Source organism: Aethina tumida, chromosome 7, assembly GCF_024364675.1.
Source record: "Aethina tumida isolate Nest 87 chromosome 7, icAetTumi1.1, whole genome shotgun sequence".
Taxonomy (NCBI): Eukaryota; Metazoa; Arthropoda; class Insecta; order Coleoptera; family Nitidulidae; genus Aethina; species Aethina tumida.
In genome coordinates this window covers 6,440,481-6,454,240 of record NC_065441.1, presented here as the reverse complement: position 1 = coordinate 6,454,240, position 13,760 = coordinate 6,440,481, and the positions used below count along the sequence as shown (strand labels likewise).

General features: G+C 36.5%; 3 protein-coding genes across 4 annotated transcripts in view; 2 read left to right on the top strand and 1 right to left on the bottom strand.

Moving 5' to 3' along the window:
• LOC109605407 (neurobeachin) overlaps positions 1-5,652 on the top strand; it is a 285,559-nt gene extending 279,907 nt beyond the window's left edge. For both annotated transcript variants that reach the window (XM_049969628.1, XM_049969627.1), the window contains exons 38-47: positions 24-126; positions 188-303; positions 1,344-1,597; positions 1,653-2,183; positions 2,238-2,496; positions 2,561-2,789; positions 2,846-3,054; positions 3,107-3,303; positions 3,356-3,507; positions 3,564-5,652. In XM_049969628.1, coding sequence (XP_049825585.1) covers positions 24-126; positions 188-303; positions 1,344-1,597; positions 1,653-2,183; positions 2,238-2,496; positions 2,561-2,789; positions 2,846-3,054; positions 3,107-3,303; positions 3,356-3,507; positions 3,564-3,654 — 2,141 coding nt within the window. In that variant the 3' untranslated portion in view covers positions 3,655-5,652. The remainder of the gene's footprint in view (positions 1-23; positions 127-187; positions 304-1,343; positions 1,598-1,652; positions 2,184-2,237; positions 2,497-2,560; positions 2,790-2,845; positions 3,055-3,106; positions 3,304-3,355; positions 3,508-3,563) is intronic.
• A 279-nt stretch (positions 5,653-5,931) lies between these two features.
• Positions 5,932-11,977, top strand: LOC109605119 (DENN domain-containing protein 5B). The gene is given in 13 exon segments (XM_049969625.1): positions 5,932-6,144; positions 6,311-6,420; positions 6,474-6,650; positions 7,554-8,432; positions 8,487-8,625; positions 8,688-8,854; positions 8,907-9,222; positions 9,281-9,965; positions 10,018-10,268; positions 10,323-10,581; positions 10,634-11,031; positions 11,083-11,278; positions 11,332-11,977. Coding segments are annotated over 13 exon segments (3,855 nt in total). The 5' UTR covers positions 5,932-6,068; the 3' UTR covers positions 11,534-11,977.
• Positions 11,978-12,383: 406 nt separating this feature from the next.
• On the bottom strand, positions 12,384-13,352 carry LOC126266202 (mitochondrial inner membrane protease subunit 1). Its single transcript, XM_049969626.1, has 3 exons — positions 13,024-13,352; positions 12,798-12,968; positions 12,384-12,741 (listed from the first exon to the last, which is right to left on the bottom strand). The coding sequence occupies exons 1-3, from the start codon at positions 13,120-13,122 to the stop codon at positions 12,565-12,567; spliced, it is 447 nt and encodes a 148-aa protein (XP_049825583.1). The 5' UTR covers positions 13,123-13,352; the 3' UTR covers positions 12,384-12,564.
• Between the last annotated feature and the right edge of the window lie 408 nt (positions 13,353-13,760).

Here is a 13,760-nt window from a genome sequence, read left to right as displayed (position 1 = left end):
TGAGTACATTAATTTGTTTACAGCATCCATTATGTTCGCCTTCCCGGACCAAATCACCGTCAAAAAAATAATCAAAGCTCTTCCACGTGTCGGCGTCGGCATAAAATACGGAATTCCGCAGACCAGGTAACAAAATATTTGCGTCCAACTTGCAAACCCGACAATTAATTTTTTTAACACTCGTTAGGAGGGCAAGTATGATGTCGCCTAGGCAACTGATGAGGAACTCGAACATGACGCAGAAATGGCAGCGGAGGGAGGTCTCCAACTTCGAGTATCTGATGTTCCTGAATACGATCGCAGGTGAGATTTCAATCGTTTAATCGCAATCGACGTTGATTTAACGTCCGCTCATTAAACGAATCATCGTCCGTCATAAATACCCGCACAAAGATCGCCGGAACGAAAATAACTCCGGGCCAGCGTCGCGTTCAATTAGGCCCCGGGTCTGAAGTCCGCTTCTCGGTAAAAAGGAAATAATTCCGCACGTTGACAGGGCGTGGATAAAGTGCGCCTCTTTCCGCCGGGACTGCGTCTCACGCAAAATTAGCATCTGTCAGTGTGGCTCGTCGTGGAAATTAAAAACATATACATCACCGGGGCACCTATTTTAAATGTCTGGGCACGAACTTGATACTCCGATTCTGTATCATCCACTCTTTAAATTCCTGCGTCCTTTGAAGCAGGTCAACGTCACCTGTGCTCATTTTTTATTTAATTTTGTGTTGTGTTGAAAACACGTGGGAACTACTCGTACAAAAAATTCAACAGTCCAAATTTGGACGCTCTCCGAAAAAACCTAATTTTAACCGTTTTTTTACAAACCCAACAACACGACGACAAATCATAAAACCGATGCAGACTAGGCAATTTTACGGCGACAACAAATGATCGTATCTGGCGAGAGCATTTGGAAGAAGTCAATTTAAACATAATTAATTGGACCATTAGTTTGAGCGATGCAGGCGGCCCGGCTCGCTGACATTTATTTTGACGGGACGCGTCGCGACGCTCGGATCGGGAGGCGCGCGACGTGCACGTGCGTATCTAGCAGCGAACGTCGGTCGGTTTCAATTAGGCTGCGGGGCCGGATACGTGCAGCCTTCCCGACCTCGGACGTGTGTTTTGGATTACGCGATGTATTTTTAGGAGATCGGTTTAGAATTTGCTCGATTTAGTGCTGTTATTAAAGTTAGAAATGGGAAAAAAAGTTCGGCACACTAAAGGAAGAGTGCTGGTGGATTTATGCCCGCAGTAAAACTGACCGAGTCGTCCAAGAAAGACATTAACTATAGTTTAGTTGGTCCTTTTGACTAGTTAAATCTGTTATTCTGGTTTTTCAGGTCGAACATACAATGATCTGAATCAGTATCCGGTTTTTCCCTGGGTTCTCACTAACTACGAATCGAAAGATTTGGATCTCAGCCAGCCCAGTAACTACAGGGATCTCTCTAAACCCATTGGTGCTCTGAATCACAGCCGGAAAGCATACTTTGAAGAAAGATACTCCACATGGGAGCACGAAAGCATTCCCCCATTCCACTATGGCACCCACTATTCTACCTCTTTCTTCGTGTACAACTGGCTCATCAGACTGGTAATAAATACGTATTATCTAAACAGTTTATGGTGCTAAATAATAATTATTTTAGGAACCGTTCACAACAATGTTTTTGGCGTTACAAGGCGGCAAATTCGACTACCCGAACAGGATGTTCACTTCAATCGCATACTCGTGGAAAAACTGTCAAAGAGACACCTCCGATGTCAAAGAGCTGATCCCGGAGTTCTTCTTCTTGCCGGAGATGTTCGTCAATTCGAACCGCTACCGTTTGGGCACCAACGAGGACGGTAAAACGATAGGCGACGTGGAACTGCCTCCGTGGGCCAGTTCTCCGGAGGAATTCGTCCGGATCAATCGTATGGCGTTGGAAAGCGAGTTCGTGTCTTGTCAGCTGCACCAGTGGATCGACTTGATCTTCGGTTACAAGCAACGGGGACCTGAAGCTGTGAGAGCCACCAATGTTTTCTACTACTTGACCTACGAGGGCAACGTAGAACTGGAGTCGATTAACGATAAAATGATGCGAGAGGCCATCGAGAATCAAATAAGGAACTTTGGGCAAACCCCGTCGCAACTGTTGATGGAACCACACCCACCAAGAAGCTCTGCCATGCACTTGGTATTAATTTCAAAGATACATTTAAAGAACACAATTAGCATCTTATTTTTTTAGTCTCCAATGATGTTCTCGACGATACCTGACGACGTCTGCATGACAATGAAGTTCCTGTCCAACAGTCCGATAGTGCACATCTCGGCTAACACGTATCCACAGCTGCCAAACCCATCGGTGGTCACCGTTTCGATGCACCAACAGTTCGCGGTGAATCGCTGGAATTCAGCGTACGCCGCAGTCGCCCAATCGCCAAGTTATGCGGATTCTCCACAGAACGTCACTTCGAATCTACCACTGGCGATGGACACTGTTTTATGTAAGTTCATATCTGGAATATTTCAACTTCATTAGAACAAATATAACATTTAATTTTGTTTTAGCTCAAACCGGCAACAGCAGTACCCAAAACCAAATGCTGAGGCGCCACCTGGGCGACAACTTCAGCCAAAACTTGCGCATCCGCTCCAACTGCTTCGTCACCACCGTCGACAGCAAATTCCTGATCGCCTGCGGCTTTTGGGACAACAGCTTCAGGGTGTTCTCCACCGAAACCGCCAAAATCGTGCAAATCATCTTCGGCCACTACGGCGTCGTCACTTGCTTATCCAGGTAATAAATGTTAGTAAACCTCATCGATAATATAGTAACGTTTTGTTTTAATTCAGGTCTGAGTGCAACATAACGTCGGACTGTTACATCGCATCTGGATCTGCGGATTGCACGGTGCTGCTGTGGCACTGGAACGCCAGAACGCAGACGATTGTGGGAGAGAGCGAAGTGCCCACGCCGAGGGCAACGCTGACCGGACACGAGCAGCCCGTGTCTAGTGTTGTCATCTCCGCCGAATTGGGTCTTGTCGTCTCGGGTTCCAACAGTGAGTGTTTACTTCTATCCTTATTACACGCGATACTAATCATTGGTTTCAGATGGTCCGGTTTTGGTGCACACTACTTTTGGTGACTTGTTGAGATCGTTGGAGCCTCCCACTGGATTCCTATCACCTGAGAACATTGCTATGTCCCGTGAGGGTGTCATAGTGGTGAACTACGAGAAGGGTAACATTGCCGCCTTCACTATTAACGGCAAGCGATTGCGACACGAATCGCACAATGACAATTTACAGGTATGCGATCACCAACATATTATATTGAAAGGATACATTTGAACATTTTCAGTGCCTATTATTGAGCCGAGACGGAGAATATCTTATGACAGGCGGAGATAAAGGAATCGTCGAGGTCTGGAGGACCTTTAATTTAGCATTGCTGTACGCGTTTCCTGCTTGTGATAGTAGTGTTAGATCGTTGGCGTTATCGCATGATCAAAAGTAAGTAATTACTAAGTGCTTAACATGTATAGTTACTGACAATGTTATTTATTTAGGTTTTTGTTGGCCGGCCTGGCTTTGGGTTCAATAGTCGTCTTTCACATTGACTTCAATCGGTGGCATCATGAGTTCCAGCAACGTTACTAGATTAACTTAAGGAAACTAGTCAGATAGGGCCGATTACTTAAATATTTTTGCATTAAACACGGTGGATATTTTTATAGAAAAAATACAACACAAAATTCACTAACATGTTACATCGGTATTCAGCGACTTTGTTTATATAACATTTGATATTCATGTGGTTAATAGCAAAAGTGGTACACGTTAAACGATGTTTTTATTTACACTGTGCAATAGGTTGTTACTTAATCCAGTTTTATAGAATGTACAGGGTGTAGATAGATATAATGTACTTAATTAATTAATCATAGTATCGCATTATTGGGTTGTTATGTAGACTTATGATTTGAGGCAGCTAAGTTATCACCCTGTAAAACTAATACTGTTAGGATAGGTAGGATAATCTTATTTAAACAGTTTTACCATTATTATTTGAATAAAGTTTTTTTTTCAAGATTTATTACGCTGGTACTTCAAGAACAAATTTGTTAATGACATAAATTATATACATCACAGATATAGTTTTATATTGAATATTCAACAAGTCAATTAAAAACAATTCTGTTTGTGTTCTTCTCTTTACAGTTTTAAGGTTCTTAAAATTGACTATTTGACAATATAATGGCGGTTGTCCATTTAACATTTTTTAAAATTAAAAGCACTTTAAGAGGCAGTGTCATTTTTTGTAGGAAGAACATTAATCAGATGATATTTAAATCAGATCTTGAAATATTTTAGTTAAATGTAAGATTATTTTTTAGCTAATTTAATTGTTGATTTGAAATTGTAGGTAAATTTAACCATAATTAGACTCACTTATTACATACCTTGTAATTAGGTTTAGATTTATATAAGAATTTTTGATCAAGTTTAAAAAAATACATAGTTATTGTACCTATATTTATTATAACATCTGCTTTATATATCAACTGCATACTTGGTACAGTCAAACCACTAAAAAACCTTTTTACATTCATCAAATTTGATATATTTGTCTTAGAATTAGATTTTATAAGCGTTTCTAGTCAAGTTTAATTAGTACAAAAAATTGGTGGACCAACCATAAAACAGCATTTAATTTTAACTGGTGTTTGTTTTAACTCACTTTCAATACTTCCTTTTGATTATTTTCTTTTAACAAGTCAATTTTAAACATGTCATTTACACTGTGCCATAAATTACAAATTTTTGTATCACTCGTTGACACTTCTCACTTGCCAAATCTTTTCTAACAAACTTGTAAACTATGTTGGTAACCAAATAAAACGTACATCTATTACACACATAGTTTTATATAAAATTAGGACTGCAATGATACAAAGATACATATATCAAATTTCCATTTGACTGTATTAATCTTAGAAATTTTATATATAATATAGTTTTTGTTGACTAGGGTTTAGGTATATTATAATCATATAAAGTCAATCTAAACTGCTGGCTTCAACTGCTAAACCTTGTAAGTAAAGCACTTAGAAAGCTTACAGCTTGCACAATCTATTCGCCAGCAAAGTTGTTATAAGCCTTTTTGGCGACATTTAATATAGGCCTATTACATTTTTTGTCCATAATTACTTAGTATGAGGCGTTTTACTTTTAAACCGCAACAGATTAAGAATAGGTGGAAAAATCGTTTCAATTTCTTTCTAATCGGTTCGTTTCATGGACAAAAGAGGTAGACTGGCTGCACCAACATTGTATGAACATTAAAATATTTTATCAGATGGCTGAACGTGTGATTTTGTATGTGTAATATAGAATATTTTGGTGTATTTACAATGTTTTTTACACATTCCCTCCAATTGTATTATATAGAAAATCTGTCCAAAAATCAAACTTATTGTATATAATAAGTTAAGAATCTTAATTATAACATTGCATATTTGTCATTGTGTAATAAATTTGATTGTATTATTTTATTACTTAACTTGTACTTAACACTGAAATTAATGTTTAGATGTTTAGCAATAATAATTAATTTGTATACACAATATAAATATATAAATAAATGTGTTTTGTTCATTTTTGTTGATTTTATTGAACCTCTTCCATAGTTCATTTAAATTTGGCGCGCGTTTTCATATTTAAATTATTGACCCTGGCTCTTAAATCGTTTAGCCTAAAAGTGACAACACTGTATGAAACCATAAAATAATTTTAATTGCCTTAATTGCTATTTAACACTTAAATGGAGTTCCCAATTTTTCAACGTAATTAATTATTCAATAATTAAAAATAAGCAAATATCGGCGAAAGTAGTTCAAATGTCCGCTAAAAGAAAGTCAAAACAATGAAGGCAAGATGGCGACTTGTATAATTTATTTCCAGCAAAAATAACACAATATTTTTAAATACCAGTACAATTCAACAATGTTCATTGTGATAAACAAAAGGTTTAAGTGATATAATTCACACTAGGTAACAATAAATAAGTAACAATGAAAACATTCGCCGATTATTTTGTAATCTGCGGATTGGATTATAATTCTGGATTAGAAACGGACAAATTTGGAGGTAATTTCACATTATAATCAATTAGACACTACTCAAATTCAATATTTAATTAACACAAACTAACCCTGCAACTGTACCACTTAAATTTAATATAATTTTCATGGTGAAAGTTTAATGTAAAACATGAACAATCATAAATAAAATGTACCATATTTTTGCTCCACAGAGGACAACCCGCACGTATCTCCCCTTGAAGCTAGTTACAAAAGTAAGGTCTTGGCACACTATCCTGAAAATGTTGAGACAAATCCCTTCGACTCATCAGCTGTATCAATGGTAAGGACCAAAGCAATTATCAAAGTGTACCACTATTAACATGAATCTTTCAGCTTTGTTTACCAGGAGGCCTAAGATTCAGAACCCAAAAACATTCAGTCACAAATGCCCCCAATTTTCACAGCTTTTTGATCACTCGAGAGGATGGCAAAAGGTCTTATGGGTTCTCATTGGTTTTTTATGAAGAGGTCAGGAATAGGGACATTTGTATTGCCATGCAAACTCTTCAGGTTAGTAGAAATTCTAGTCATATTTTTTCATTGTGAAATTATAAAATAAAACTTAATTTCCAATTATTTTTATTTTCAAAATATTTTTATGATGTAAATTTTAAACACATGTACACATGTTATTACACATGTGTATATAAGAAATTGAACTTTGACACATGAATAGTCACTTCATAATGTTATCATCTTAAGTGATATAGTTTAATCAAGTTTGAAAATATAGAAAAATAAAAGTTTGTACTAAAATGTGTATTGGAGATTAATGTGCTGTTTAAAATATTTTACTATGACATTGTAAAATTCATATATCAACAATAATAATAAATATTTATTTTCAAATGTTGTATTTAGTTAAATACATTGTGTAAACAAACCATGTGTATGTAAATAATTATTAAAATAGCTTCTGCTATTTACTCTACAAATTTTAACAATATATTATTTCTTAAACAGTATTATAAAAACTGCTCTATTCTGAATCTATAATATGTTACATATATTTATTTTAAATTGATCTGGACATAAATGTAGCAATTTTAATTGTGAAAGGGTTTTTAATAATTAAATTTGAGTTATTTAATTTAACATTAACACTTTGTATAATCCCTTTGTTTTATATTTTTGGCTCATCTCTGTGGGATAGACTTGACCATTTTGTGAATATACAACAAGTCTCATAAACTTTTTATGTAGTTTTGTCCTTGTCGGATTTTTAACAAAAGCAGAATCATTTTATATAAATTAAATTGACTCTCCACAAAAATCTTGTCCCCACTGATCTGTGGTAAAATAAAAACAACAATAAGAACAGAAAAAATAATAAACATTATAAGTACTGTAATCTAATTCAACTAGCACAGTTTATATTTGTGATATATTTACTTTATCTTAAAATAATTTCAGGCAATGTACGTAACGGAGTTGTCGAGCAATTTAAAGTCCAGAACGGTGCAAAACATCCAAAATCAGGGTCCACAATCGCGATCTCTCCCCCGTCACTTCAAACTAAGCACACCGAATCTCAACGGAACCTCTCTGATGTACTACGACATAGCGAAAGACAAACTGTTCGTGTCCAAGGCGATCGGGATCATTTGCCAGAAAGCATACGTGAACGCCGCCAAAATATTCCTCGAGAACTTATACAGAATCGTACCCAAGAAAGTAATCACCAACTTTGAGTCGATGAGTCTGGAGTCGTACGTATACAATTTATTGTACGAAGTCGAGTTACCTGCGCCGGGGAAAAGCATACTCATCCACCTACCACCGAGTGACCCACATTTTCCACCGTACACAGCGGTACTACAAAACCCGACCGAAATGATCGAGCTACCCCACATGGATTTTTCTCTAAGATTGATGTTTACTTGGTTGGGTGTCGATATAGTTTTGCAGCTGTTCACTTGCCTGCTGTTGGAGAATCAAGTTCTGTTGCGCAGTACCGACTGCGAACGTCTCATGGTCGTGGCCGAAGGTATCACCAGTTTGTTGTTTCCGTTCGTCTGGCCCCACGTATACGTGCCAATCTTGCCTGCCAATCTGCACCACTTTCTGGACGCCCCTGTTCCTTTTGTGATGGGTCTGTATGCGAACAGCGAGAGCATCAAGGTCGCATCCGAAGCTAGTTTGTGTTTCATCGATATTGACAAGTGCAAGGTACAATTGCCCGAGGAAATGGTGACCTTTCCACACTTGGAGGCGTTTAAGTCGGAGCTGTGGTCTACTTTGGACAAGCATGGCGTACACATTCCGAACTCGGAGTGTTACAGAAATAATCAGGTACTGTTTGTTTATCTCTTTGATTTGAAGAGTTTTCAACTTGTTTGTCCTTAGGATACTCAAGGAAGGAGCAGTACGTTGCCGGTAAGGCCGCAGAACAGGCGTAAACTTTCGATACATGACACTTTGGATATTGAACGACCACCTAGCCCTCCAGGTTCGGCCAGAACTGAGGCTTTGCAACGAATAGCTGGTAAGTCTTTTGGGGGAAACCCTGAATACCAAAATATGCTGATTTTTTCACTTCCCATTTAGATATAGTCAGAAGAACTGGCGTAGCATTAGACCAAAAGGAAGTCGCCCAACCAACTGATTCCTACATGGAAGATCTGAAATTTAACAATTCAATACGCGAAATATTTTTGAATAGATTCGTTCATATATTCCAATCTTATGAAAACTTTGTGATTTTTCCCAATCAGGTCAGTAATACATAGATGAAACGTCGGTAAACTGAATAAATAATTATTGTAGGACAAAGAAGACTGGTTTAATAATAGAGATTCAATGCAAAATTTCGACAAAGCCTCCTTCCTCTCGGACCAACCAGAACACGACCGACTATTCTTGTGGCGTTTCATCGAGTCCCAGATGTTCGCCACACTGATCGATAACAAAATTCTTTCTAATTGGGGTGAAGTCGACCACAATTTGAAGATTTTTGACAACAGGATAAAACTACTCAAACAACGTTATGGTGGTGAAAATCTCCTGCGTAGTCTATCCTACGAACCTTGTACCTTTTCAATTGAAACGCAGAAGATGATTGAAAGACGAGTCTGTCACCCAGGTAATAAAAATCAAAGAAACCTGTTGTTGCCATATACTAACGTACTTTTTGTCAACAGATTTCGAGAGCCCACCACCAAGGGAGATACTCAACATAAGACCGACATTTTCAAGACATTTTCCCCTGTTGGACAAAGAAGCGTTGAACAAAACTTCAATCGTTAACAAAGGATCAATACCTAGAGCGCACGCTTACAAAAAAGCACTACCCTTTAGCCACAAGCAACAAAGCACCTCAACCGTCGTTGAAAAAGCCAAAGTGGCTGAAGACATGTCTCCAGCCCTCATTGCCCAGGCTAATTGGAAGTTCGTTGAAAAACTACTAAAAGACTGTAAAACAAAGACAAAAAGAATGCTGCTGGCCAAACTGAACGCCGAAGGTGTGACGTTGTCCAGCAACAGTTCGAACGATAATTCTCTTGCCGTTGAAGAAAATACTCTAGTCGCGTCGCTGTGCGATTTCCTGGAAAGGGTCTGGTCGCACGGCCTTCAGAAGAAACTCGGAAAATCCGCCTTGTGGTCGCACCTGTTGGCCTACCTCGAAAAGTACCAGCATATGGCCAAGTTTGAACAAAAACTTATCTCAAATGGTACGTTGTATTTCATCTGGTTTATCTCTTGGTAACTATTTGTTTCAGATATGGCTAAACTGAATTTAAGCACTGAGAATTGGGGCTCACTAGACAATAAGAATCAAAGAACTGACTTGCCTCCATTGCCCAACTCCTTAATTTCAGATATAAGGTAAATTAATCTATTTGTTAATCAACACTCATTAATACATAAACTGTTGCAGTAACGTTCAGGCGATGTGTGACGTAAAAACAGGCATAGGCATGGCCAGGGCATGGGTACGCTTGGCCTTAGAAAAGAAGCAGCTCTCCAAACACTTGAGAACAATCCTGTCAGATCAGACATTACTCAGGAATTTATACAAGCGGTCAGCCTTCTTGCGAAGTGAGGAGGAGCGTGAACAGTTCTTATACCATCTCCTATCTCTCAATGCTGTCGATTATTTCTGTTTTACTAGTACATATCCTACAACAAGTAGGTATAAGTCACTAAAAATTTTACGTGTTAATCCATAATGTTTATTTTCAGTTATTCCATATAGAATAGTGATAGTACCAACTAAACGAGGCACCACAAGTTCAGCGAACGTTTGGATTGTACTCAGCGGTACTTTGTCCGAAACCAGAAAAGTTCAAGTGCCAAAATCGACTCTTAGTTTCGAGTACAAGCACGTAAACATTGGCGTATTGACAACGTTAAGAATTGGACATGACAACACTGGTCTCTATGCTAAGTGGCAAATCGAATATGTTTTAGTACGTAACGACATCACCGGACAAATCTACAAGTAAGATTACTTGTGTTAATATTTACGTCAATTTAACTATTTTACCCCTCAGGTTCCCTTGTGGTAGATGGTTGGGTAGAGGTGTGGACGACGACAGTACCGAAAGATTGTTGGTGGGTAGTATATCGACAAAAAAGGAGGAGATCCAAGAGCAGGTGGTTTCGTCCGGCAGCTGGGGACGAAACTTGGGTAGAAGTTCGCCCAGAAGCAGATCGCCGGGTCCACCGCCCCGACAGGAGTTGAAGCCATCGCAAATCCAGCACATGCTAGGTGACTGCGTGAACAATATTGTAAAGTGGCACTACAGAAGGAATTCGGAGAAGCACACCACTTTGACCGTTCTCTTGTGCAGCGAAAACGGCTTGGTACATTGTTTGGAGAACGTTTTTCTTTTGGGCTTCAAATCTGCCAGGCTCTTCGTCGGGAAACATTATCTTTGGGATTACTTTGGTAAGTTTGATTTTATGATTTAAGGTCTCGCTAATTAATTCGTTGCATTAGTTAAAGTAAAGGAGTCCTTTGAGTTGGAGCTGATGGAACAGTACAACGGAAGCAGAACATCTAGCCTGGACAGAAACCACCAGGAGACTGTGGCAGTTTGGAGGTGTTACTGCCATTTGGTTGAAGAGATGACCAACACCAGCAAAAACTTGGGGAAAGACGGAAAGTTTCAATTGTTCATTTGCTTGAGTGTTAGGTAACAAATCATCAATTTACTGCTTCATATATCACGATGTTTGTTATTTTTAGAGAGCACCTGTTACACAGGATGTTGGTGCCAATGTCATTATGCAGGGTGACTCAGGAAATGTATGAAGAAAATTCGTTCTTAAGAAACAGAGGCTTGTTGACGTTTTTAAGACAGATATTGTTACCTCTGGATGAATTGGATGTCGTACTGGAAAATTCGGTGACCCATGGTATAAAATCGCCGTCGACAATGACGAATTAAGAAATCTCGATGTTTTATGTGGATTGTTGTTCAGATGCCAAATTTTATGGATTCTATTTTTCAGTATAGATGTTAAGGAACGTATCAAATTTCCGAAGTTTGTTTGTAGAGGTCTGGATCGCATCGTTTTAGGATTATCTTTAAGAATATATAAAAGACAAAGTTTTCCCTTATAAGAAGATACAATATATATTTATAACATGTTTATAGTTTATTGATCACTGATTGTGATTGTTCTAAATGTGATATTTTTATGTTTTATGATCTTCTGAACAAAAGTCGATAGTTTAGATTTTATTCTATTTTTACTAAAATTTACCTCAGGAATTAAATCTACTCTTCAGACATTCTCTATGCAAATTATTACTGTGTCAAAAACAGTGGTTAATAAATTATAAACTTCATAAATGTGATGCCTAGATTATATATAAGAAGTTTGCATGACATTAGTTTTTTAATTCCTTCTATATTTTATTTGAACATTTAAAATTAGTGATATAAAAAGAATGTTATATTTAATTGAGAATGTGTGAACCTGTGATCTGTTACTATATATGTATAAAAGAAAAATCATAAGAAAATGTATAATTCTCTTAGGTAGGTAGTAACATGTAAAAATCTAGTCCTTAAATAGATCCTATTTTCTCTCATGATATTATTTTAATAGATATTTTTTGACTCCTGATGTATTGTAGTTTCCTTGATTTGTCTTCATATTATAGTTTGTTGATGTTGTTGAATTTTAATTTTTGTACCTATTTTAATTTATATGTATGTAAATAGGATAATTATATTTATTTTTTAATCTAAACTGCCTTTTATTTACCCTAACCTTCCATATGTTAGTAGGTAATAATTAAAACAATTTTATTAATAACAACACATAAAACTTTATACTGTACATATTATCTTTCACTAAATTTCATTGTATCAATCATCTCTTTGGTATCAAATATTAATAAATTGATTGAAAACATGAAATTCTAATCCAAAAGAGCACAGAGGCTTCATTGAGAGTTTTATCTAATACTTCAGTCAGTTAATTTGGATATATCCGAGAACGGATAAATTTTTAAAATCGCTCTACTTTGAATTAATCCTAATGGAACTGGGCCATAGTTCCTACTATCTTGAGAATTATTTTTATTGTCACCTTCTAGCCAAACATGTCCTATTGGAACCACATGGCTGGTTAATCCTCGTCGAATCTGCAGTAATATAATTGAATTAAATATTTGTAAGTGATTCATTATATTATTTTTACTTTATCTCCTTGAACGGCAACAACTCTTTTACAAATATGTTGATGTGGATTTGTTGGACATATAGCTATAATAATATCGCCACGATCAACTTTATTTATGGCAGGACTTATGTGTTCAGTTAATATTATATCATCAGACGATAATGTTGGTTCCATCGAAGGCCCCTGACACTATAACAACATTTAAATTCATCCTGGGGACACCAAAATTAATTGTTTCACTCACCATTACAAATTCACCGATGTAATTAAACGTGAAATACAAAACACAAGAAGACTGAATAACTTGGCTGGTGAAAGTTAAACATTTTGATAAAAATCCCATTTTCAAATTGTTTTATATAAAATTTTAAGGTTATTTTCGGGGTTGCCAATTTGCCTAACACGTGCACTGTTGTATACTTCGTCCAATTTGATTGTGAGATGCTGATTGTTGTTTTTAAAAAGGAGGTAAATCATTTTTACATTGAGAACAAATGTTTTAAAAAGGATTAAAACACTCGTTCTTTTAGTGTGGCAGCCCGTTTAGTTCATTGTAACTTAATAATAATTTTGTGACAATTTCAAGAATTTTAGTTTTAATCAACGTCAAATTTAATTGCTTACAGTTTTAATAACCTTGTCAACTATATGACAATTCTTAATATTAATTTACTTACTTCTTATTGTTAAATTAAACAAAATTAAATAAAATTTTTATTTATGTTACAGAAAATTTCATCCACAAAGTGTACACTTAATTAATAATAATAATACATTAAATAATTAATTAATTTGGATAGTTTAATAATCTGATTAATATTTACGCTAATATTCAAATAAAAAGTATATTCAAGTTGCGATGAACTGTAGTTAACTTACACGTGGCAACGTTGTAAATACTCGGTAACTTAGACACTTTGTATATAAACTAAAATTGTTTTTTAGCTTTTAAGATTATGTTAGTATAATTTAAAATTATAT